Raw genomic sequence first — 25,040 nt, 5'->3', positions numbered from 1 at the left:
CATATTAGAACTCTGATCTTCAGAACCAAAAGGAACTACATTTCTGTCATACAAAGCCAACTGAGGTTGTTGTCATTTTTTATAGCAACAGTAGGAAACTCAGATGGACAGACAAGCAGCACAAGGGAAAATGATTGATAAAGGACAGACAGGGTGGTGGGCAGGCAGGTGACCAGGGGATAGAGATACAGGCAGGTGAGAGACAGATAGAAAAAGAAACAGGTAGGGAGCCTGGAGTTAGGTGAGAGACAGAGGCCCAACAGACAGGACAGGAGGCAGGAGAGCGGGCAGGTGGGACAAGGGCAGATTAAAAGATTGAAAGCAGTTTGGGGGCAATGGAAGGTGTACAAGAACAGGTGACAGAAACACAAAATGTCAAGCAGCTGGCCCGCAGACATGTCCTCTCTTCTACCGGAATTATTGGAGCTTCCTGAGATGCAGGTGGATTCCATTCTTGGACTTCATCACAGGGAGTACCATGGGTACAGGGACCCTGGTGGGATCTGGCAGTAGCTCAAAACGAAGTAGAGTCAGGGCCACGGCCACTTTCAGCTCATTCATGGCAAACTGTTTCCCAATGCAATTCCTGAACCAGGCACGAACAAAGAAAGTGGTCTCAGGCCCCACTCTGAGCTGGGGAGGCCTTGAGCCCTGAGCTCCTGATAAGAACAAAGATTCAGAAACCTCCTTTAATTAGAGGTGGCATACACTTCTGCTTCTAGCCTGGATTCACACTTTGCTGCCCTTTGACAAGGCCCCTACTCATCTATAGAAAGCTCTGACCCCACTTCTACATTCATAGATGTGAAATCTCTGCTAAGGTAAGGTAAGGCTAGCACACTGAACAATCAAGTCTAATAACACTTTCCATTTTAAGAATAAGTCATTAGCTAGTTGAGTCTCTCTACTGATGGTTTCTGGTTCATCCGTGTGGTTATCACTGGTCTGGACTGCATGGGAATGTGTGGACCACACTCCCTGGGATCATATCTCTGGTGTCAAAGGATTCTGACGGCAGAATAAGATGTCAGAGTCATCTTATTAGGACCTTGTGCTGGGGATCTGTAAGCTCTGATCCCATCTGCCTCCCACCCAGTGGTCAGGCTCTAGCCTCCCCTCACACCCTTGGTCCACCAGCATCGCGAGACTTCTACTCCAGAAATATCCCTCTTGCCATCTTCAGTCTCTTCTTCCTGCCTTCACTGGTCTCCCTGACTCCCCTCCCTCCTTACTCCCATTCCCTCCACCAGTAAGTGCAGTATCCAAGGCCTCACCTCCCTGCACATCCTCTGTGGGCTACTGCCTCACCCACCTCTCACCTGTCCAGCCCCACTTTCTGCTTCCGCTCATATTCTTGAGGTTGCTGAGGATGTCCTCCTTCTACTCTGCCTGAACATCCTCAAGGCTCAGGACAATGGCCAGCTGACTCTTAACCCTCTGCTGGCTGTCCCTCTCTCTCCCAAGCTACCATCAGTGTTTTATTCAAGTAGCCACCACAACCAATGGCCTCCAACAGTGCCAGGGGCAAAGAAACTTGCATCAATGTTCAATGAGTGATGAGAAAGTGAAAAAGTTATGGAAAGAGTGATATTTGTCTCAATTGCAGTTGTCTGATTCTGAACAACACCTTTCTGTTCTCACTGAACAGAGAGCAGACACTTGCCTCAGAGCACAGGACTTACCACAGAGACACACAATTTTTTAATACTTTCATATAACTTAGATTAGTTGAACTGTAAAAATCAAATGCATTTGGACACACAGAGAATTCCTACCTAGTAACTGAGCTACCTTATAGTCTCCTGTCCTCCAATGTCAGTGCCATAATTTTTAGCCAGTATCTAATAGGAAGTTATCAATTCCAGGATAAATTTTATCTAAGATACATGATTTTTCCATGGACAATTTTATTTTATGCCTGTTCTATGAAATTTGATTCAGCATTGTAAAATTCACAGATGTTTGACTCGGAAACATCTGCCTACTAATAAATTTAGTAGGTTTATGGTAATGTGTATTTCACAGGCTGATTCCTGTAGCCTTGCTGGGCTTTCTTAACAGCCCCTTTGGCATGGCCTGTCCAGCTCAACTGCAACTTCAGGTGTGTTTTTGAGTGTACGACAGTATGTGCTCTGTGTTGCCTGAATAGTGAGTTTTCTCTGAGGCATTTAGCTTCCTCATCCTATACAATGGATTTGGGGTAGAGATCCCTCTCCAAATGTAGAATTTTGCTGACTGGGAACATGAACACCCATTGTGAATATTAATAGGAGACCAAAAATTGGAGGGCAGAAGCCAAAACTTCTTGAAATCACACTCACTGGTGTCCACTCCTGTACAACAGACTGCAAACTCTACACGGACGGCTTTACAGTAAGAACAACAAGGAGTAATTCTAAATATCTGGGAATATTTCAATGATTCATCAAGTGCCCACTGAGGAATTAAGCAGAAAAGGTGATGAGCTCATAGAAAATGTGGAAGAAAGAGAAATCCACCTCTTAAGATACTTGAAAATTGAGGAAACCAAGCACCTGAAGTGTAAATTGTATATGCAAATCTAATTCTGAAAATTCATACTCCAAAATGAATAAAACACCAAGACACAATGAAACTTGTGGTCCAAACTTCTATTATTTTGGTGTTCAACTCACCAAATGGTTGGCCATTGGGTAGGGCGGTGGGTCAAACTCTCCACAGTGTATCCTGTCTTTGGGGCACAGGCACAAACACACAACAACTTCTACCCACAAAAGCCAACAAACAATGGCCTACTTGTGAAGAAGTCTAAAAAAACACTAGGGAATCAAAATATTGGGTCTTGAACAGAGACTCCCCGTTCTCCCCACCCCATTGGCACTCAGAGGACATCTCACCTTGATCCTCCTGAGAAGGGCAGGAAGGAGTGGCTGTGTCGAGAAGATCCAGGTGCAAATCGAGAAGGATCAAACACCTGCAGAGAGAGCAGCAGGGCCAGGACAAGTTGGGATCAAGTCCCTGCTTTCCAATCATGATGGGACAGGACCCACAAATGTGGGAGCAAGAAGAGGGTTTGGTCATGACAAATCATCCCCTTCCCTCCCCACAAGGCCTCATACCTCTGGGTTTGGCCACACCTTCGGATTGTGATGAAGGCCATAAATGGAGAGTGTGACCATGAAACCTGTGGGACAGTTAGGAGACAGATGACTAATTACCCTACTGGGCTATAGCTCTAGTCTCTCAAACAGCAGAAAACATGCACACATAAGTTGCATGGGTCCCAAAATCATCACTTTGAGTAGAATGATTTTACAAAGCATCTGAGTGACAGTTAGGAAAGAAAACTGTGAGCCTAGGAATAAGAACAAGAAAATATTGGAGACTCATACACCAAATGAAGTGACAACACACAGCCATCCAATACCTTCCATGAAACTGACATGCTCTCAACCAACCCTCATGAGCACCCTTCAGAATACACTGGTCTACACCCATTTTCATATGAGATACTGGAGTCTCAGTGAGGTTATCTTTCTCATATTCACATAGCTGGCATGTGCCAGAGCAACGGTCAGACACAATGTTGGGTGAGCCAATGGGCGGCTTCCTAACAAGGCAGGAATATCAGCTTCTCCCGTCTATGATCCTGACCAATCCTTACATTCTAAGGATCACATTGACTTGTAACATGGGCTTTCATGATCTCTTTCTTTGCCTTGAGGCTTTAATATATATATACATATTTTTTTTTCTTCTCAACTCTGTATGATTCTTTCTCTACCCTGCTCTTCTCAAGTACTGATAATCACAAGGATAATATCAGGAGGCTGATATTAATCTAGAGGTTGACATTTTTTATAGGAATTTTTCTGATTTCAAGCTCCAAGTCCAGCATTTCATAAGACTCATCAAAATTTCAGAGTACCTATGCTTTCTATAGAGGAGGAAAGGGAGACTGAGAAAAGTTAATAAAAACTAAAAATCAGGTGGATCTCTCATCCACTGTTTCCTTAGAGAGTGAGTAGGTAAGTATAGAAAGGTCATACCTTTGGGTAAGGAGCGTCCATCAGGGAAAGTGATAGGTTTGCTGAGATCTCTGCTCACACTTGGTACTGGTGGATAGAGCCTCAGGGCCTCCTTGATGCACATGGTGGTGTAGGTCATCTGGTCCAGGTGGTCCCTGAAGTGAAGGCCATCCTGAGGGGCAGGTAGGGCCCAGGAAGACCAGCACCTTGTCCCTACCAGAGGCAGGGCTCTCCCACCTCTTGAGCTCTCACTCACCAGGTGATGGAGGCTCCATCCCCCAGGAGGCTCTGGACCTCCTCCCTGCACTTCTGCTGATGCTCAGGGTGTGTGGCCAGAGCATAGAAGATCCAGGAGATACCACTGGCTGTGGTGTCATGGCCTTCAAACATGAAGGTGTCCACCTCGGCACGCAGGTTCTCATCAGACAGGCTGCTCCCATTCTCCATCTGGGGAGTCCATGGGTGAGAGAGCAGGGTTTGTTCCTCCCTCTCCTAGGCAAAGTCTTTGGTTTTTCCACCCACCACATACTCACTTTGGCACACAGAAGGATGTCCAAGAAATCCAAGTGCCTCTTCTGCCTGATCTTCTCCAGCTCTCCCTCATTCTGCAGCTGAGCCTTCCTCTGCCCGATCACTTGATCTGTCCCAGGATAGGAATTACCAGGTAGAAAACACAGCTACAGCAACCCCTAATAAGCCATTTTACTCCTATGCCAATCTTGGTGTCCTGTGGAGCTCAGAATGCACAGGTGAGTGGGTGTGTGGGAGTCTAGCACCATCTGATGCAGGCCGACCTCCCTCCGGAGCATAGCCATGGGAGTCCCTGTTGAATGCTGGTGGGATAGGTCTCATTCAACACTGCTTAAGTGATAATACTGGCATTGTGCTGTACCTGACACACTAACATCTCAGCTCCTAACACTTGCAGTAGGATAGTGCCAACATGAGGGTGTCCTAGTTTCTTTCCATGGTTAGCAGGTGCACTGCCTCTGTCTCAGGGGCCATGGCCCTATCTCTTAGACTGAATCTGGTAAAGAAAAGGAGACAGGATTAGAGACAGAACCTGTGTGCTCATGGGCAAGCTGGCAGGCATGGTGGAACAAGCGGCCATCAGAGGTCAGTCTGTAGATGGTGTCGTTCTGGTGAAAGATATTCCTCATACGAGAAAAAGACAGGTAGTTCAGATCCCCAACAGCCTGAATGTAGGACTTGGAATTCCTGATGGAGAGATTACAGAACAGATTGGATTGTGGAGCCATGTGACCTGGAAGCAGTGTGGGTTCTATTGGGAGATTCCTTTAATGCTGTGGACAGACAACACTGAGGTACACCTTATATCTGTGTTACATCTCTTGTTACATCGCTTTGGGACTTTAGAAGCTGGCATGATAACCAGATTTCTACCCCATGCAGGAACTAAGGACCTATGGCTGGGGCATGTTTGGGTCTGGTCAGAGATCAGGGCTTGGCCTAGGACCAGGATAAGAATCTCCCATTTTATTCATGAGAATCCAAGATGCATCACTGACTCTGGGGTAAGTTTACACCAGTTAGTTAGAACAAGAGGTCAGTTTGGCACCGACCTTTCCAGCTGGATACTGCCCTGGTGGCTGAAGGCACACTTCATGATGGTGTCCAGGGTCATCAGGGAGACATGCTGAAAAATCTCTAGGGAGTCCTGTCCAATAAGCTGCTCCCATTTGTCCTGGGGAGGAAGAAGGTCATTACCCTATTCAGTTCCTCAGAAGGCCTGTGCTAACTAGGTTACCCTCTTTCCCTGCATCTCCAAGTATTCTTTCCTGAATCTCAGGGTCACACGAATTTTCGCAAATGAAGAGTTCAAGCAAATATTTGTATTCTGCTGCCTCTTTCTCAGAAATTTTTATTACAAAGTGAAACAAACATTTACATAATAGATTATTAAATTTAGAATTTTAGGCAGTCACCTCTGACCATTCGATTGATGAAAGCCCCTGAGACACTCTTTAGGTTTCAAATTCATGACCTAAACTTAAAAACTAACAGAATACCAAATATGAGGACAAGATAATGTTAAGCAAATTGAACCTCTGGGACTCACAAGCCACATATTGAAAATAATTGTTTTCATTATCCTTCAAGAAAAGTTGCAAAATCAGAGAAATTTTGAAATCAGAGAAATGCAAATTAAAACCATGCTAAGATACCATCTCACTCCAGTAAGAATAGCAGCCATTATGAAGTCAAACAACAAGTGCTGGAGAGGATGTGGGGAAAAGGGAACACTTATACATTGCTGGTGGGACTGCAAATTGGTGCAGCCAATCTGAAAAGCAGTATGGAGATTCCTTGGAAAGCTGGGAATGAAACCACCATTCGACCCAGCTATTCCCCTTCTCAGACTATTCCCCAAAGACCTAAAAAGAGTGTACTATAGGGATACAGCTACATCAATGTTCATAGCAGCACAATTCACAATAGCTAGACTGTGGAACCAACCTAGATGCCCTTCAATAGATGAATGGTTAAAAAAAATGTGGCATTTATACACAATGGAATATTACACAGCACTAAAAAAATAACAAAATCATGGCATTTGCAGGGAAATGGATGGCATTAGAGCAGATTATGCTAAGTGAAGCTAGCCAATCCCTAAAAAACAAATGCCGACTGTCTTCTTTGATATAAGGAGGGCAACTCAAAACAGAACAGGGAGGAAGAGCATGAGAAGATTACCTTTAAAAAGGGACGAGAGGTGGGAGGGAAAGGGAGAGAGAAGGGGAATTGCATGGAAATGGAAGGAGACCCTCATTGTTATACAAAATTACATATAAGAGGATATGAGGGGAAAGGGGAAAAAAACAAGAGAGAGAAATGAATTACAGTAGATGGGGTAGAGAGAGAAGATGGGAGCGGAGGGGAGGGGATAGGAAAGGCAACAAAATACAACAGACACTAGTTGGCAGTATGTATAAACGTGGAAGTGTAACCAATGTGAATCTGCAATCTGTATATGTGGTAAAAATGGGAGTTCATAACCCACTTGAATCAAATGTATGAAATATGATATGTCAAGAGCATTGTAATGTTTTGAACAACCAATTTAAAAAAGAAAAGTTGCTGAGCACTGTCAGATCATTCATCTGAATTCTTATAGGTGTGATGGATGTGCAGGTTCACTGTGAGATGTGGATCTGGTGTCCATGTCAATACATGGGTCACTCAAGTCCACATGGAAGCCCTCATCTCCACCCTGAGAGAATCCTACCCCAGGATCGGCAGTGCTAAGCTGGATCAACTCCACCTGCAGTTCACTGTGCTGAAAACTTGGAAGTATGAAGGGGAGTCTATATCCACCATGATGTTGTTTGCCTTGGACTATAAGGAAGTGACTATATCCTGCTTTCAGGTCCACTCTGCTCCTTCAACTTTTGAAGAACTGACTCTCACAGTAATGACCTGAGATTGTTGTTCCATGTGACTGATTTTGATGGCTGTTAGGCTGTGGAATCTGAGTGTGGGCCTGGAGTGAGTGAATGGGAATGAAAGAGAGAGACTCACCAGCATCACTCTGACAGAGTCAGCTGTGATTCCCACGTAGGGCTTCAGGATGTCATAGTGGAAGGCTGGGGTCAACATCCGGCGGTGCTGGAACCATGTCTCCCCATTCAACAGGAGCAAACCGTACCCTAAGTCATATATGGTTGTGTGCATCAGTGAGTGGGCAATGAGAGATGGAGAGTGGGGACAATTTAAGATAGACAAATAGTGGAACTCTTGGGGGAGAGAACCCAGAGGGCAGAATTTCTTTGGACAAAGACAGTAATGACTGGCACTTTTCAGGAATATGAATTTCCCAGTAGGGCTGGTGTATCTGATGTGGTTATGACAGCTGCAAAGAAGATATAGAAAGGATTTGTGGGCAGGAAAAAGAGGTACCCAAGTCCATGTCAGGCTGAGACTGTTTGGAGGTACCTAGAAGGAGATGTGGAAGGAGTGAGCCTCAGGAGGGCTCACAAGAGCTTGCAGAAGGGGTGGGGTTCTGAATAGATTAAAAGAAATGAAGCTTCATTTAGGGACAATCACAGTAGTGGCTCATCAACTCTTGTTCTCTGTGAATCAGAGAGAGAGATTTTGCCAACCTTAATTTCAGAGTGCCCACTCTCAGATGTACATACCAATCCAGGGAGCCACAAGTCTGTATGTACTATGAGCTTTTGGATCTGAAAATTAAGTAATGGGGTGGGGGATTAGTTACAAACAGCAAACAAATAATACAGACCCAGGGCAATTGTGATTGAGGCCATGGGCTGTCATAAGTGACTGATGACTATCAATTGGCATTTTGTCCCATGTCACCTCCCACTGCCTCCCATCCCATTCTGTCTCTGTTGAGACTGTAAAATGGCTCAGGAAGACAGGCTCCTTGGACCAGCAGGACTACAATAAGAAGCTGAAAAGAATACAGGACATATTCTCAATGCCACAGAATATGATTGAGCCTTGGGGTGTTTTAACAATGAGTGATGGCTTACATAGCTTATTTGCTAAACAGGGGGAAATTGGAGGTTTCAAACCAAGGTCACTTGGATATGAAGTTTGATTCTCAGATACAGTCAATATACCTAACAAATCACCTCAATAGATACAACTCATATACCTCACTGATTATCTCAATTAGTTTTTTAAAAAGACAGGAAAAAGACCAAAAAATAGTGCCACAAGCTATTTTAATGTCCACTATGAAGTAAATACTTTTGCCCATGTAGTAGGTGTATCCAGGGAAAGCAGTAGGTAGATTATCCACACATCTACTTATGAATTGCCAATTTGCCTGGACTTTCAGAAACCCAGGTATGATCTCAAAAGAGAAAAACTGAACCTTCACTCTCACCTGATCTCCCCAGAATCACCTTCATGTATTCAGGGTCATAGATGAGGAAGCGCACTTTGCTGCCCCACAGCCATTGTGGGAAGGCACACGGGAACTCATTAACCCACTTCAGAATGTATTGTAGTTCCTGGTCCTTCGGGATCTGATATCAGGGGAAAGACAATGCTTTAAAAATCATCTTTTATTTTGGGCTTAGGGACTGTAGTGAAGGGCAGCATAACCATCAGGACATATTTCTGCATCTTTCAGCAGAACTCAGGGTTTTGGAGCTGTTTCTGCTGACCTATGTGTGCTGTCTTCAAGAACTTTGCTGTGCCCAAGCTGGATCCTGGGGCCCTGGAGAATAGAGCTGTGTGCCTCAGCAGAGTTGTGGGGGTCAGAGCCTCAGCTGTCTGTGTGGACACCCTCCACCTCCTCTTGAGTGTTTTCAGAGCACAATCCCTAGCAGAGCTTCTCTCCCTGCTGCCCCTTATCATGCTCTGTGTGCTCCCTCAGGGCTGGAAGTGTAGGAAGTTGACCCCTCCCTCCACTGCCCTCAGGCTCTTCCTTTCTCTCCTTCCTCTGACTCTACACAAGGTGCCAGGCTCTGCTCTGGGCACTGAGGTTCAAGACAGTGTTGGTGTGCCCAAATCCCAAAGACCTCACATGCAAGGTGTGTTGAAGGAGAGATAAACAAATCTTGTTTGGAGGTTAACACTAAAACCAGTCACCCTCACCAGCAAAAAAAAAAAAAAAAAAAAAAAAAAAAAAAAAATGTGCTGCCATTCCTGTATCTTATACCCATGACATACATTTGCCCCTCAAAACACACATTCTGGAAACATCCTCAGTTGGGGGCAAACCTATCCATTTGGTCCCCCCACCTGAGCAGAGGTAGCTGATTCCCTGTGTCCTGACACGTCCTGATATTCATGCCCTTTGTTATCCCAGAATGATCTCCTCAGGATAGTGACTCCATCATACTGATATCTGTGTTTCAGAGCAAACTCAGGACCAGCAAAGAGTATCCTAGTCTGTGAGTGGGGCAGGAAAGACTGTAGATGGCTGGTTCTGAGATGGAGGATCTTTGAGGGGTCTAGGTGTGCTTGGCCTTGAGAAGAAAAAGACTCAGGAAGAACAAACAACAGTCCTCTAAAGTGCCAGGCTGCGAGGACAGATGTCAGATCTGCATGTGATAGAGTGAGTGACAGAGGTGAGTAACAGCAGGACAGGCTTCTTTTAAAGGAGTGAGCTCCTGGTGCCGGAAGGGGCCAAGCCTGAGAGGTAATCTGGGTGTTCCTCAGATGCCTAGAGCATGCAACAGGCTTTGTCCTGCCTGCAACAGGCTTTGTCCTGTGGACTTCCTGACCAGTCTTTGGACTGAAGTCTCCCTTCCCTCCTACTCCCCTTCCCATTTCTTCCTACCTTGTGGCCAAAGAACCAGTGGGATGGTGGAGATGGAAACTGCTGAAGGGCTCTGAGCAGCCATTGCCTGCGCAGGAGGAACTGGGCTGCCTTGAACAGCAGCAGAAGCAGGCTGAGCAGCGAGGCCACTTGGAGGAGCCCAGAGATGCTGCCCGGGAATCTGGTGAGGCTCAGTGAAGAGATGCTCATGGTGCAGAAGCTTCTGTATTACTCACTGTCCCCTTGTCACTGATTAAGTCTGGGAGGAACGTCCCACCCACTTGTGGTAGAGTGAACTGTGTGGGCAGGGCTTGATCTCAGTGTACAGAACTGATTAACCTGAAAGTTTCACCTTGGGAAACAGTGAGGTCAAAACCTTATCAGTGGACAGAGGCAATGGCCAGGCACACACCCATTTCCCCTTCTCCATACTGATGACATATTCTTGTCGGGCACCAACTATGTGCTAGGCTGCATGCTAATTGGTGAAGCAGAACAAACCTGAACCCAGACTTTGAGAATTTGCAGAGGTAATTAATCAAACATTCCATAGGTATGGCTGTGTTGTGAGAACCTATTGCCATTATTTATAATGAAAAATTTATTGTTACAAAGAGGTAAATTGAAGGCTTAGCACTGAACCTCATGACCTGCTTTGAAGACTTCTGGTGCAGAAATTTCCAGATCACTTGCTCTCCCTCACAGTCACTAAGATACCCTGACCAGCCCTAACTAAGTCTGGGATGATTGCTCCACCCACAGGTGGGAGAGAGCAGGGTGAGACAGAAATTGACCTGAGTCTAGCATTGATTAACCTGAAAGATCCACCTTGGGAAACAGTGAGGTCAAAGTTTTATCAGTTGATAGAGGCAAAGGCCATGCACAGATTCACTTTCCCTACTCCTTATTGCACACAAATATGTGTTGAGTACCAACTATGGGCTAGGAAGTGGGTGGGTCAAGCTATGTAAAGAACACACATGAACTCCCACTTGAAGAAATTCCTAGCCTAATCCATCAAACATTCAGTTTGATGAAAAAATTATTATTCCAAAGACATAACGTGAGGTGCTCAGAGGAAAATGGTCAAAGAAAGTGGGTGGTGGGATTAGAATCCTTTCTTATTGGCAACCAAACTGAGCCCAACTGTTCAACTCCAGTGTGTGAGTCCCAGCTGCTTCAGAAATATTCCTGAGAGTCTCCATATGCTCCGTGCTGTTATATGATCCAGGTGACTACGCTCTGAGTGGAGCACTGGAGTGGGACTCAGGATAGTATCCTAGTCTGTGAGTGGGGCAGGAAAGACTGTAGAAGGCTGGTTCTGAGATGAAGGATCTAGCAACTTATCCTCTCTGAGTTCAGTGTCTTCCTTGTAAGAAGGCTATTAATCCTTTTCCCAGTTACTCTTGAGTGCAGCTCATTCTTTCAGTCTTTCAACAATTTCAAGAAAATTTCTCAGCCTCACTGTCTTGTGAGTAAATGAAGAAAATGACATCAGTATAGGAAAGTGGGATAAAGCTGTAGTGGAGCAATGAAATGTCCACCAGGTGAGGAAAACACTAAGAAGAACAGGGTGTCAGGGAAGGAATAGGAGGCCACCTGAGGGTGGATGGCCTCTGGAAGATCAGTCTCCAACACACCATGGAGAATTAGGGAAGATTCACATCTTGAAGACCCTTACTCTCACTTCTCATAATTCTCCAAGATCAAACCAAACATGCAGGATTCAGAGAGTAAAGCACAAGATACTTTAGGAAGAATCCGGGGGAAGCTGGCTCTCCCAGCAGCTGCAAGGTTCCTTCTGGCCTGACCCCTTCACTCATCCACATGGTTTTTTTCCACCACCTCCTTCCTTGCCTGACATCATGACGGGTGATTCATTAATCAAGAAGGGGCAGAGTTCTTCTCTTTGTCCTCTGATCCTGTGTCCTCTCAGAACCCAAGGGCAGAGGAGCATTTTAATACTCACACCACATTTCTCTCAACTTTTTCTTCATTCCCCTCATTCCTTTCCATTCTTAGGTCTTCTTTAGAGTAGTGAGCACTTAGTGTTCAGGGTAATGATCAAATCTTTACCTGCTTTCTTTCCCAACAAGCCTAAAAACAGTTTTTAAAAACAAAACATCTCATAGTACAGATGGGAAACCTAAGGAAGAAAGGGCTTAGCTTCTTGCCCAGGTTCAACCAGCTGGTCCAAAGCACAGCCAGGATTCTATCCCAGGCCATTGAGACCCAAAGACTTTGCTGTTGACCCTTAAAGTGAATTTAATAATTAGCTGGAGGGACAATTCTAGGGCATGCCCCAACATTGCAGGGAGTATTTCTTGTCCACCATGTTCATTCAGTGTTTCCATGTAGCACAGGGCAGATGATCTACTCCACATATTGGCACAAATGCAAGATTCTCTACACAAGGACCCTTTGTGAGAAGGTACAGGGCCAACCATGAGGCTAGATCCTTGTCACTGAAAATTATTCTGATGGAAAATTTAGCAGGATATGAGCAATGATTACAAAATAAGTGACAAGAGCAGAATGTGCGGTGTGATCTGATGTGTCAGTCAAACTGTGTTTGGCATGTGAAGATTTCTTACCAGTAAATATTTTTGCAATCTTTTTTCTTTATGTAAACCCCAACCAAAGACTCCTAGAGGGTTGTAACTAGACATTGTATTTCCTGATTTTCCCCATAGCATGAGGAAGAGACCCGCACATACTGATGATGCCCAGTTAATACTTTCTGATTTGATGAGTGAGAGAGGGAGTAACTTAGGACTCATCATCCTTCTCATTCTTTCAGTCTTTCAACAAATTTAATGTTTGGATGCCACATTTTAAAATATAAGTTGATATTTCTTAATGTTTCTGGGTGATACCTGGTTTCAGTTTAAAAGTGAAGGTAAGCAGAGGAAGAGGCCATGGATCCTGAGGTGGCAGCTTGGAACAGGTACTCTTGTGCATGGTTTACCCCAGGCCCTTCCTACTTTCAGAACTCTCATAAAGTTGAGTTTGATGGTGATGCCATTTTATATTTCTCACAATTACTCATATACGAAGGCTGAATATTCCAGCCAAACACTTTTGAAACCTAAATGTTTGCTACTTTTCTCAACTGATGAAAGGCACGAAAAGAACTCTCATGTTTTTGTTTTTGTTTCTGTTTTTATCAGCTGGGGATGTTCTGTACCTCCTCTTCTCCCTGGCATGACAGACAGAGCTCGTCTGAGAAAGTGAGGTTCCTTCACCTCAGCACCCTGCACAGTGCTGGTACACAGAGAAGCTTCACAAATATCTGTACAGTGCTTAGACTTTGCAAAGCATACCTGTGCCTCAGTTTACCAGGTATTGCTAATGTTATTCTACAGACAAGAGAACTAGTGCACACAGACACTAATTGATTTTCTCAAAGTCACAAAAGAAGTGTCAGAGTCAAGGGCATCATATCAAATCTAACTCCTCATTTTCTACTACTTGAGTTTATTTATTTAGTTTAGCACCAGCAGCATGTTAAGCATGGAGACAAGGGCTTTCATTTATTTTCTTTCTTCATTCTGCTGATATCCTGTCAAGGAGCACACTCACCCTGCCCTGACCTCACAAACTCATCTCAGGTGTCTGTCTCATCATGTGCTAAAGTCTGGCTGGGCACAAATCATGAGCCACTGAAGCAGGAACAAACTTTATTTTTGAACTCCACCAGCAACTCCTCCCGAACGCCACGCGGCTCATCCAGGAACCAGCCACTGGAAATATCTCCTCCGGAAATCCCTCCTCCTGCACTTCTCCAACCAATGGGAACTCCCCGGGAATCCCCGGGAATCCCCGGGAATCCCCACGAGAACTCCAAAGTAGCATGAGAACTCAAAAGTAGCATCCAAGGCAGATAGTAATGCCTTGCCTGTCAATCAATACTGTTGGCAAATTGCCAGGGGCCATACAGACTAGGCCATGGCTCTCAGCATCTCCCCCTTCTATTTAATTAAACAACAAGCAATGTGGCTTAGGGACCGTGCTTGTTAGGTTGTCCAATACAACATATGGTTCTTACCCGTCATTGGATGAGCTGACCTCTAGGCATCAGCCTCCTGTCTTAGGTTGGTACCACTGCAATTGGATCATACCCGTTACTGACTACCAGTCCAGCATACAGCCATACTTGTGGATAGGCCTTTGCACCAGTGGGCGGGGGGGGGGGGGGTGAGGTTCTTTGCCTCACCTCTGTTGGCCCCCAAATTTGACCTTGGTGCCAGTGCTGGGCTGAGGTTCTTTGCCTCACCTCTGTTGGCCCCCAAATTTTAGACCATCACTAGTAGAAGGGAGGAGGATGCAAAATGCCATGACACTAAGCCAATTGAGGGCTCCTTTGAAAAATTGTACCACCGGTGACACCATCAGCAAAGATACTCCAGCACTACCACATTTCGATGCAGCAACAGATAGTTCACAATGCATACAAGTGATACATAGTCCAGGCAAGTTCTGCAAGCAGTTCAAAGCAGAGGAATCCATCAATATGTCCATTTCCTCCCAAAGTAAATTGACTTCTTGACTGAGCATCACTTGTTGAGTTATTATTCATTGATGCATCAGTTTATACAGTTTCTTGTGATAACTATCGAAGAAGCTGTAGTTTGGTTTTATCTTTGTCTTCACAGGCACTGGGATGAAGATAGGAATTCTGGCAATGATGTTAAAAAATTATGTAACATTCCAACAGGTACTAAGAAAACAATTTTCTGAACAATTTACATTATCCTGAACAGAATTATTAAATATAATGAAAAGGAAAGGTGAAAGTAAACAAACAGATCTGTTAACCTTCTTATTTGTACACATATTAAAACAATCCTCAACAGCTGTTTACCCAATTTAAATTAAACCATTTCAATCACGTGAATAAAAAAAAATTTGGATCCATTTTTTCATGAGTGCTCCTCATATATGAATATATGAACATATGCACATACAGACATACAACACAAAACAGAAGTGTGCACACATAACATAATATATACAACACATAACATAATAGTAAAGGCCTTGTAGTTTACACAGGTGAAATCTCCATTGCAATGTTTAAAACTCCACAGTCAAAAAATAAAACTGATCAGAAAAACATTAACCTAGGTCTGTATGAGCTCAAAAAATAAAATAGAACTTTATGATGTGGGAAAAGGCAATAATAAAATAGATATTGAAAAAAGCATCCTGGTTAATCACTGTCGCAGATGTAAGAATAGCCAAGCTGGAACTCTGGATATCACCTGTAATGGATTTGAATCAAATCATCTTCTTTTTGGTCTGTAGAAATCGCTTTGGTTAGTCTCTCTGGAATCCAAATCAGCTGTTGTTCTCCCTGTGGAAACACACAAACACAACCCCAACTCCAGGCAATCACTGGGTCAGGACCTTTCCATTGTCCTGTTAGAATATCCTTCCAAAGTACCTTAGGCTTATGTACATTTTTTGGACACATATACCTTTCCGCAGCACTAAGCCCTGATGAATCCAAATTTAAAAAGTTTAGAGTAAAAAGGGTTATTTTAAGTTTATCTTTGGGGGATATATACCCCTTCCCAATTTCCTCTTTTTGCTTTAATAAGTACATTTTAATAGTTTGATGAGCTCTTTCAACTATGCCTTGTTCCTGTGGATTATATGGGATTCCTGTTATATGAGTAATACCAAATGATGAGTAAAATTGTTTAAAAGAGGTAGAAGTATAACCAGGACCATTATCTGTTTTTAACTGTTTTGGAATGCCCACAGGGGCAAAATTTTGTAAGCAATGAGTTATAATATCTTTAGTTTTTTCTCCGGCATGAAGGGAGCCCATCAAAAATCCGGAAGAAGTATCAACTGTAACATGCAAATATTTTAATTTTCCAAATTCTGGCAAGTGTTTGACATCCATCTGCCAAATATGGTTAGGTATCAATCCTCTAGGATTGATTCCAAGATTAACTTGTGGTAAAAAGGTCACACAATTTTGACATTGTTTTATTATTTTTCTAGCTTGTTACTTAGTTATTTTAAAACACTTTTGTAAAGTATTAGCATTGACATGGAACTTTTTATGAAAATTTGTTGCTTCTTCTAGTGTAGAGAAAATATGTATGTCATGTGTAGTTTTATCTGCTAAATCATTGCCCAAACTAGGGGCTCCAGGCAATCCTGTATGTGCTCTGATATGTCCTATAAAGAATGGATCTCTTCTGTCCCAGATTAGACTTTGAATAGTGGAAAACAAAGAGAAAACAATAGAGGAAGGAGAAATCCTACCAGCATCTTCAAGGGATACTATAGCATTAACTATATACTGACTATCAGAAAACAAATTAAATACAGAATCTTTAAACATCACAAAAGCTTTTAAAACTGCATTAAGCTCTACCTTTTGAGCTGATTGTTTGGGTACTAAAAATGTAAAAGTTTTATCAGGGGTAACTACTGCTGCTGTACCCTTATTTGACCCATCAATGAATACATTTGGAGCATTCATGGTAGGGGTTTTTCTGTCATTTTTGGAAAAACTTCAGGATGTGAAGACCAAAAAGACAACAAAGGATTAGATGGTAAGTGGTTATCAAATGGAACATTAGATTTACACATGATTTTTGCCCAAGTATTTAACTCATTAGCTAACTCATCAATTTGATCCATAGTATATGGAGTAATAATTTTATTGGGAGAAATTCCAAACACTCCCTTTGCTGCTTTTATTCCTTTGAGTATTAATTGTCCTACAGCCTCAGGATACCTAGTAAGAATAGTGATAGGAGAATAAGATAAATGTATCCACAATAATGGACCTTCTTGCCAAAATACTCCTGTAGGAATATTTTTGTTGGTATTACAATAAATAATAAAGGCAAACATATCAATTCTATCCAAATGCATATTTTCCATATATGTTTCAATAATTTTTAATGCCTTTCTTGCTTCAGGCATTAATATGCGGGGTGAATTTGGATCTGATGGACCTTTTAGGATATCAAATAAAGGTCCCAACTCTCCTGTTTGTATGCCTAGATAAGGCCTTATCCAATTTATGTCTCCTAATAACTTTTGAAAGTCCTTAAGTGATTTGAGCTGATCTACTCGTATTTGAATTTTTGGTGGACGGACCACGGTTGAGGATAATAGAACTCCTAAATAATTAATTGGAAAATTTACTTGTACTTTATCTATTGCTATCTCTAGATTATAATTTTTTAATAAATTTGTAAGTTGGCATAACATTCTAGCAATGTGTTTTTATCTTTATGTGCTAACAATACATCGTCCATATAGTGAAATATTTGTAGTTCAGGATTTTGATTTCTAAGTGGCTGGATTGCATTTTTAACATAAATTTGACACATAGTTGGGCTGTTAGCCATCCCTTGAGGGAGTACTTTCCATTCATATCTCTGATCAAGACCTTCATGATTCAGTGCAGGGATAGTAAATGCAAAACGTGGACTATCCTCAGGATGAATTGGAATTGAAAAAAAAAACAATCTTTAATATCTATAACTAAAACGTACCAGGTTTTTGGCAAAGCAGACAGTTGAGGAATCCCTGATTGAGCAAGTCCCATAATAACCATCTCATTATTAATGGCTCTTAAATCTTGCAATAATCTCCATTTACCAGATTTCTTTTGAATAACAAAAATGGGAGTATTATAGGGAGATACGGAAGGTTGTATATGTCCCTCTGCTAATTGTTGTTTGACCAGGTCATGGGCTGCTTGTATCTTTTCTTTAGTCAGGGGCCACTGAGAAACCCATACTGCTCTTTCTGATTTCCAAGTAATTTTTATTGCCTCAGTGACCCCTTCTGAAAACCCAGTCCATGTCTATTTATTCCTTGATCTATGTGAATTGGTGCTGCTATACCTGTTCTCCTAATCTTTTTTCTTTCCTGAAACCTTGTCTAGCCCTAATAGTGGGCGCATTTGGATTGATGTTATTTGTTAATGTCAAACCTAATTGATCTAGACATCTTGTCCCCATAAATTTATAGGAAGATGATCCAGTACATATGGCTGTATAGTTCCTTCACATCCTTCAGGATCCTTCCAATCTAATACCATTGCACTTCTATGGGGATTAGTTGCCATTCCTAGGCCTCGAAGCATTTGAGTGGCTTGTTGTAACAGCCAATGTTTTGGCCATTCTTGACGAGATATGATGCTAAGGTCTGCACCTTTATCCAGTTTCCCATTAAATTCATGTCCCTGAATATTTAGTTTTAGCATTGGGCGAGAATCTAAATTTAAAGACAGCATAGCCCAATCTACACCTGTGGAGCCTAATCCCCTGGAACTTCTTTCTATACTACTACTGGAAAATTTATCATGTAGGCTGGGTATTATTAATAACTGTGCTATTCTATCTCCTGGTGAAATTACTGATATACCCATTGGAGAACTAGCTATAATTTTTATTTCACCTCCATAATCGGGATCAATTACCCCAGGACTTATCATAAGTCCTTTTAGAGTAGAAGAACTGAGTCCTAACAATAAGCCTACTGTTCCTTGGGGAAAAGGTCCTTTTACTCCTGTGGGAATGATTTGAACTCCCATCTCTGGAGTTAGTACTGCTCTGGTGGAGGCGCAGATGTCCAACCCTGCACTCCCTCTGGTTCATCTGATGAGAGATCTGATGGATAATGCGTCCTGGGCACTACCCTGATGGTGTTGCTGGGTTCCTCCTTGGTGTTTCTGGGTTCCTCCAGTGCCCTGTATATTTGTGGTCGTGGGCCCCGGAGCATTGGGCCCTCCTGTCTGTTTTTTGGCAATGGAGTCCGATGCCTTTCTCCACGATATCGTGGGTAAACACCTGGTCCTTGTCCATTTTTTGATAACGGAGTACCCTCTATGGTGGTTTGAGAATGGCACTCATTAGCCCAATGTCTCCCTCTATGGCATCATGCGCAAATACCCGGTATTCTACTCCTTTGATACCTAGCTTTGTTAAACCCTCCTCCTAGTGGGGCAATTCCTTTTAAAATGTCCTGTTTGTTCACAATTGTAGCATGTTTTTGGCCTGGCATCTAAAGCTTGTTGTACTGCAGCTGCCAAGACTTGCCCTTGTTCATTAATGTCTCTACATAATTTAATATATGTGTTTAAATCTCCATGTTTCCATGGTCTAATGACCTCTCTGCACCAACGATTTGCTTGCTCATAAGCCAGTTGTTTAATTAATGGCATTGCTTGTTCTGTATCCCCAAAAACTCTGGTAGCTGTTTGAATAAGCCTATCTACAAATTCAGCGTAAGGTTCATTAGCTCCCTGTATTACCTGAGATAATTGACCTTGTAAATCTCCATGTCCTTGTAAAGTCTTCCATGCCCTAACTGCATCTGCAGCAATTTGTGCATATATAGCAGGATCATATTCAATTTGTTGCCATTGACCGTCATAAGGTCCTTTTCCTAACAACATATCTAGATTTCTTTGAGGGTAACCGGCTGCTGCATTTCGCCTAGCCGTCTCCATGCAAAATTCCTCATTGGCAACCTTCCATAACAAATATTGTCCTCCATTTAGCACAGATTTACACATACTAGCCCAATCTGCTGGCGTCATGTCCAAGTTGGTAATGGATTTGACCATGCTTACAGTGAAGGGTGCTTGAGGACCATGGGTTGTTACAGCCTCCTTTAACTGCTTCACTATTTTGAAATCTAAAGCACGGTGAATTCGCTGCCCTCCTGCCTGCTCAAGGGCATGCTAATCTTTGAGGTCCAGTCTCAGGATCCCATCTGTCAACTACGGGGGTTAAAGGCCACTCAGCTGTCTCCATAGGTGGAGCTGTTGGTTGAATTACAGCCCTCTGGTGATAGAACGGTTTAGTAGCAGCTTCCTGTTGTAGCTTTTTCCCTAATAGCTGTTTCTCCTCTAAGCTTTCTTCCTTTAAATTTTCTTCCTCTGTCTGACTAGCTCAAGAGACCTTCTCTTTTGCTTGATCTAAAATGTCTTTCTCCATGGTCTGAACCTCTAACAATTTACTGAACATTCTTTCAGTTTGTTTTTTACTAATTTCTAATCTATTATAAAGATAATGCGACCCAATAAGATAATACAAAACAAAACTGAAACAGAATGAAACAAAAACGGAACAAAAAATCGTTGTATCAATTTTCCTATTTTCTTGACATGTGCATTTGTGGTCTATTTCTATCTCTTCCTCAGGGGTGAACAACTTCAAACCTTGAGCCAACCATATTTCCCAGTTTGCCTGAGAAAGTTCTAGGGATAGGCAGCTTGAAACAAAATCAAAACAAATCAAAACAAGAACACATTGTTTTTTAAAATGGTCACCCATTCTCTCACCTTTCCTTAGGAGCGAGCAATTTCACTTACCCCCAAGCTTCAGGCACTCCCCATATGGGCCACCAAATGCCGCAGTCTGGCTGGGCAAAAATCAAGAGCCACTGAAGCAGGAACAAACTTTATTTTTGAACTCCACCAGCAACTCCTCCCGAATGCCATGTGGCTTGTCCAGGAACCAGCCACCGGAAATATCTCCTCCGGAAATCCCTCCTCCTGCACTTCTCCTACCAATGGGAACTCCCGGGGAATCCCCGGGAATCCCCACAAGAACTCCAAAGTAGCGCAAGAACTCAAAAGTAGCAGCCGAGGCAGATAGTAACTGTTGGCAAAATGCCAGGGGCCATACAGACTCAGCCATGGCTCTCAGCAATCATGGGGCTACTTTTTGAGATACCATGGTTTGTCCCACTTTAGAGCCTTTGAACTTGTTGTTCCTCCCCCCACAGTGTACATGCCTTACTCTTCACACAGCCAGATACTTACCCTCCTTCCAGGCTCATGTCAAATGCCCTCTCCAACAAGAAGCCTTCCCCAGTTGGCTTCCCAAGCGGGTCTTCCCTATTGGCCTCTTAGCAACACTTTCTTTATTTCCTTCCTAAACTTCCTCTTTTCTGTGATAATTGCACTGTCATTTATTTGTGCAATACTATCTATGTTCTGGGCAGCAGACGACAGCTTTTCCATCTCCTTTCATCTTAGTGACACCCTGTCGTGGAGTACACAGAACCCTCCCTTGGTCTTTTTTTTTATTTAAGGGAGAGTGAGAGAGGTAGAGAGAAAGAGAATTTTTTTAAAATATTTATTTTTTAGTATTTGACGGACACAACATCTTTGTTTGTATGTGGTGCTGAGGATCGAACCCGGGCTGCACGCATGCCAGGCGAGCGCGCTACTGCTTGAGCCACATCCCCAGCCCTCCCTTGGTCTTTCCAACCTCTTCTCAGATGATTGTCTCCTCATGGGCAGCTCCTAAAAGACATCAAGAGCCTTCCCACCTGAGAGATCCTTTGTATTTACTTCCCTGCCCCAGAGTGTTCTTCCATTACTCTTCACCCCCTCAGACCGTATCATCCTTCCAGGTTCACTTAAACATCCTCTCCAACTAGAAGCCTTCCCATATTGCCCTGTTCAAGCAGGTCCTCTCTGGTGACAGCATCTTTATTTCCTTTCTGCACTTTCTGCCGTCTGTGAAAATTATACTTAACTGTCTACTTGCCTATTTTCCCTCTTCTGCCTAAAATTAAAGGGAAGGACCTCATCTTTCTTGTCCCTCTGAAATGGCTATGCCTAAGCTCTGCACAAGTAGGTTTTCACACTATGAAGGTCATAGAATATCAAAGGGAGGAGTGAACATCATCCACTGGCTTTGCCTTATCTTCTGGGGAAAATAGGTGGAGGATCTCTTCAATTAAATCTGTGAAATTCGAAAGAAAGAAATTGAAGAAGACCTTGGAAGATTGGAAGATCTCCCATATTCTTGGATAAGCAGAATTAATATTGTCAAAGGCAGATGATGAGACAAGCTTCGTGTATTAATGTTCTGTGATCTGTGTTTTACTCAGAACTTTCTTGGCATAGTTGGAGCTCAGGGTATACATGGGAGCAAGATAAAAAGTGAACTGGAACATATATAAGTTGTATAGGTTGTATAGGTTGCCTGGTTCCTCATAGGCTGTGGGCCTGCTTCTATCACAGGATTACACATGTTCTGAGAAACAATGCGTTAACAAGTAATTATAAAATATGGCCTCAGGGGAGCATGGAACAAGGTTGCCACAGGGCCAGTCCTCGTGGCCTTTCTACTTACAAGCCATATGGCCCTGAGCAAGTTATCTAACCTCTCTAAGAGCAGGGTTCCTTATCTGTCAAGGAGATTGCCAATTTACTAGTTTTTAAGTGCTTCATTTAGCACTTAAATTGATGTACACTGGGAATAAATGCTATTCAAATAAGTGTTATTTTCTTAATATATTCTTTATTTGTTTTGTTTTTCAGTCCTACTCCTCCCTGCCCCGATCCTCCTCCTCAACTCTACTAGTATCTGTTCTTTTTCTGGGGGGCAGAGAGTACCAGGGATTGAAGTCAGGGACAATCAACCACTCAGCCACATCCCCAGCCCTATTTTGTATTTCATTTAGCACCTCGATTTTGCTGAGGCTGGCTTTGAACTCGAAATTCTCCTGCCTCAGCCTCCCGAGCTATTGTGATTATAGTCATGTGCCACCATGCCTGGCAGTACCTCTTCTTAACATATTATTATCTATTGATATAAATTTAATAATATAACCACACATCTAATATAAAATTTAAATATAACAGAGTTTTAAGATTAAAGTGTCCAGCATGTATTTTATCATTTTGTTTATAAACTTTAAAAAAAAAATTGTATGGGCTGGAGATGTGGCTCAAGTGATAACGTGCTCACCTGGCATGCACGGGGCACTGGGTTCAATCCTCAGCACCACATAAAAATAAAATAAAATAAAGATGTTGTGTCCACCAAAAACTGAAAAATAAATATTAAAAAAATTCTCTCTCTCTCTTTCTCTTAAAAAAATATAAATAAATAAATTTGTAAAAATGCCATACCACCAAAAGCATTATACAGAGTCAATGTAAACCCATGAAAATACCAATAACATTCTTCACAGAACTAGAAAAAGCACACTAAAATTCATTTGGAAACATAAGAGAACCAGAGTAGCCAAAGCAATCCTTATCCTTAGCAAAAAAATAAATAAAAATAAAATAAAATTTAAAATATATATATATATATATATATTAAAGCAGGAGGCTTCAAAACCGGACCTTATACTAGAAAAAGGTGCCAAAAACATACATTGGAGAAAACATACACTTTCTAACAAATGATGCTTGGAAAACTGGAAATTCTTATGGTAGTAGACTGAAATTTAACCCCTATCCCTCACCCTTCACAAAACTCAACTCAAAAGTGGATCAAAGACCCAGGAACTAGGCCAGAAACACTGCATCTGCTAAAACAAAATGTAGGCCCACCATTCTGACATGTTGACACAGAAGCCAACTTCCTTAATGAGACTCCTCAAGTACAAGAAATAAAATAAAAATTAATAAGCGGAATGACATCAAATTAAAAAACTTGTGCCCAGAAAAGGAATCAAGACTGTGAAGAGAGATCCCACATAATGGAATATCTTTGCCACCTGCTCCTCAGATAGGGTATTAATATTGAGAATATACAACTAAAAAACTTAACACCAAAATACCAAATAACCCAATTAATTCATGGGTAAAAGAACTAGAGACATTTCTCAACTGAAGAAATACAAATTGTCAATAAATACATGGAAAAATATTTTATATCTCTAGCAATCAGGGAAAATAAATCTAAATTACTTTGAGATTTCATCTCATTCCATTCAGAATGGCAATTATCAAGACTAATAATAAATGTTGGCAAGAATTTGGGAAAAAGGTGTACTTATACATTGTTGATGGGACTGCTAATTAATGCAACCACCCTAGAAAATGGTATGGAGTATATATCCAAAAGATTTAACATCAGCATACTACAGTGATGTAGCCACATCAATGTTTATAGTAGCACGATTCACAAAAAGCTAAGCTGTTTCCATAAACAACCTAGGTGCCCTTGCCCTTCAACAGATGAATGGATAAAAAAAACTGTGATACACACACACACACACACACACATGAAGTATCACTTAGCCATTAAGAAGAATGTCTTAATGACATTTGCCAGTAAATGGATGAGTCTGGAGCCTATCATGCTAAGTGAAATAAGCCAGTCCCCAAAAGCCAAAAGTCAAATGTTTTCACTGATATGTGGAAGCTAACCCACAGTAAGGGGGGTTGGAGAAGAATGGAAGTTCAAGTAGATTAGACAAAGGCAATGAAGGGAAGGGCAGGAGAATAGGAAAAGGAAAGACAGTGGAATACATCTGAAATAATTTTCCTATGTCTATTTATGAATACAACACAGTGAATCCCACAAGAATGGGGTCCTATTAAAATAAGATATATTCCATACTTACATAAATATATCAAAATGAATTCTACTGTCTTGTATAACTAAAAAAAACCATTTTTTTAATAAAGGCACCATTCAGAGTTGTTAGGTTATACAGCAAATCTTTATTTGCAAATTTAGTAAGTTTATGGAGATGTATATAAATGACAACTTGCCGAGGGTGGAATATGATGTTTATGATTCACCCTAGCAAGGCTGAATTGCTCACTTATTCAATTAAATGCTGAAGGTTGATCAGTTGAAGGTAGATCCAGGTCAATTATCTCTGCCATTGGAGCTCGATGCTGGGAGCCATCAGCCAAGTAGGTATGACAATTTCCTTGCCAGCGTACCCCCATGTTTCTTTAGTGGAAGGACTCATGGAAATAGGACATTTTGCAGCGACATTGCATGTAAGGTGACCTTGCTCAAGGA

At 42.2% G+C, this 25,040-nt stretch overlaps 1 protein-coding gene across 1 annotated transcript; it reads right to left on the bottom strand.

The window, feature by feature from the left end:
• Positions 1-417: 417 nt before the first annotated feature.
• LOC143404642 (cytochrome P450 4A11-like) lies at positions 418-10,473 on the bottom strand. The gene is made up of 12 exons (XM_076862800.1): positions 10,285-10,473; positions 8,881-9,022; positions 8,165-8,209; positions 7,548-7,675; positions 5,591-5,712; positions 5,071-5,225; positions 4,541-4,647; positions 4,264-4,454; positions 4,029-4,162; positions 3,099-3,163; positions 2,877-2,953; positions 418-586 (listed from the first exon to the last, which is right to left on the bottom strand). Exons 1-12 carry the CDS (start codon positions 10,471-10,473, stop codon positions 418-420), a joined length of 1,524 nt encoding a protein of 507 aa, XP_076718915.1.
• Positions 10,474-25,040: the final 14,567 nt, after the last annotated feature.

This window comes from Callospermophilus lateralis, chromosome 7 (genome assembly GCF_048772815.1).
Source record: "Callospermophilus lateralis isolate mCalLat2 chromosome 7, mCalLat2.hap1, whole genome shotgun sequence".
Lineage (NCBI taxonomy): Eukaryota > Metazoa > Chordata > Mammalia > Rodentia > Sciuridae > Callospermophilus > Callospermophilus lateralis.
This window is presented reverse-complemented; position numbering and strand designations above follow the sequence as displayed.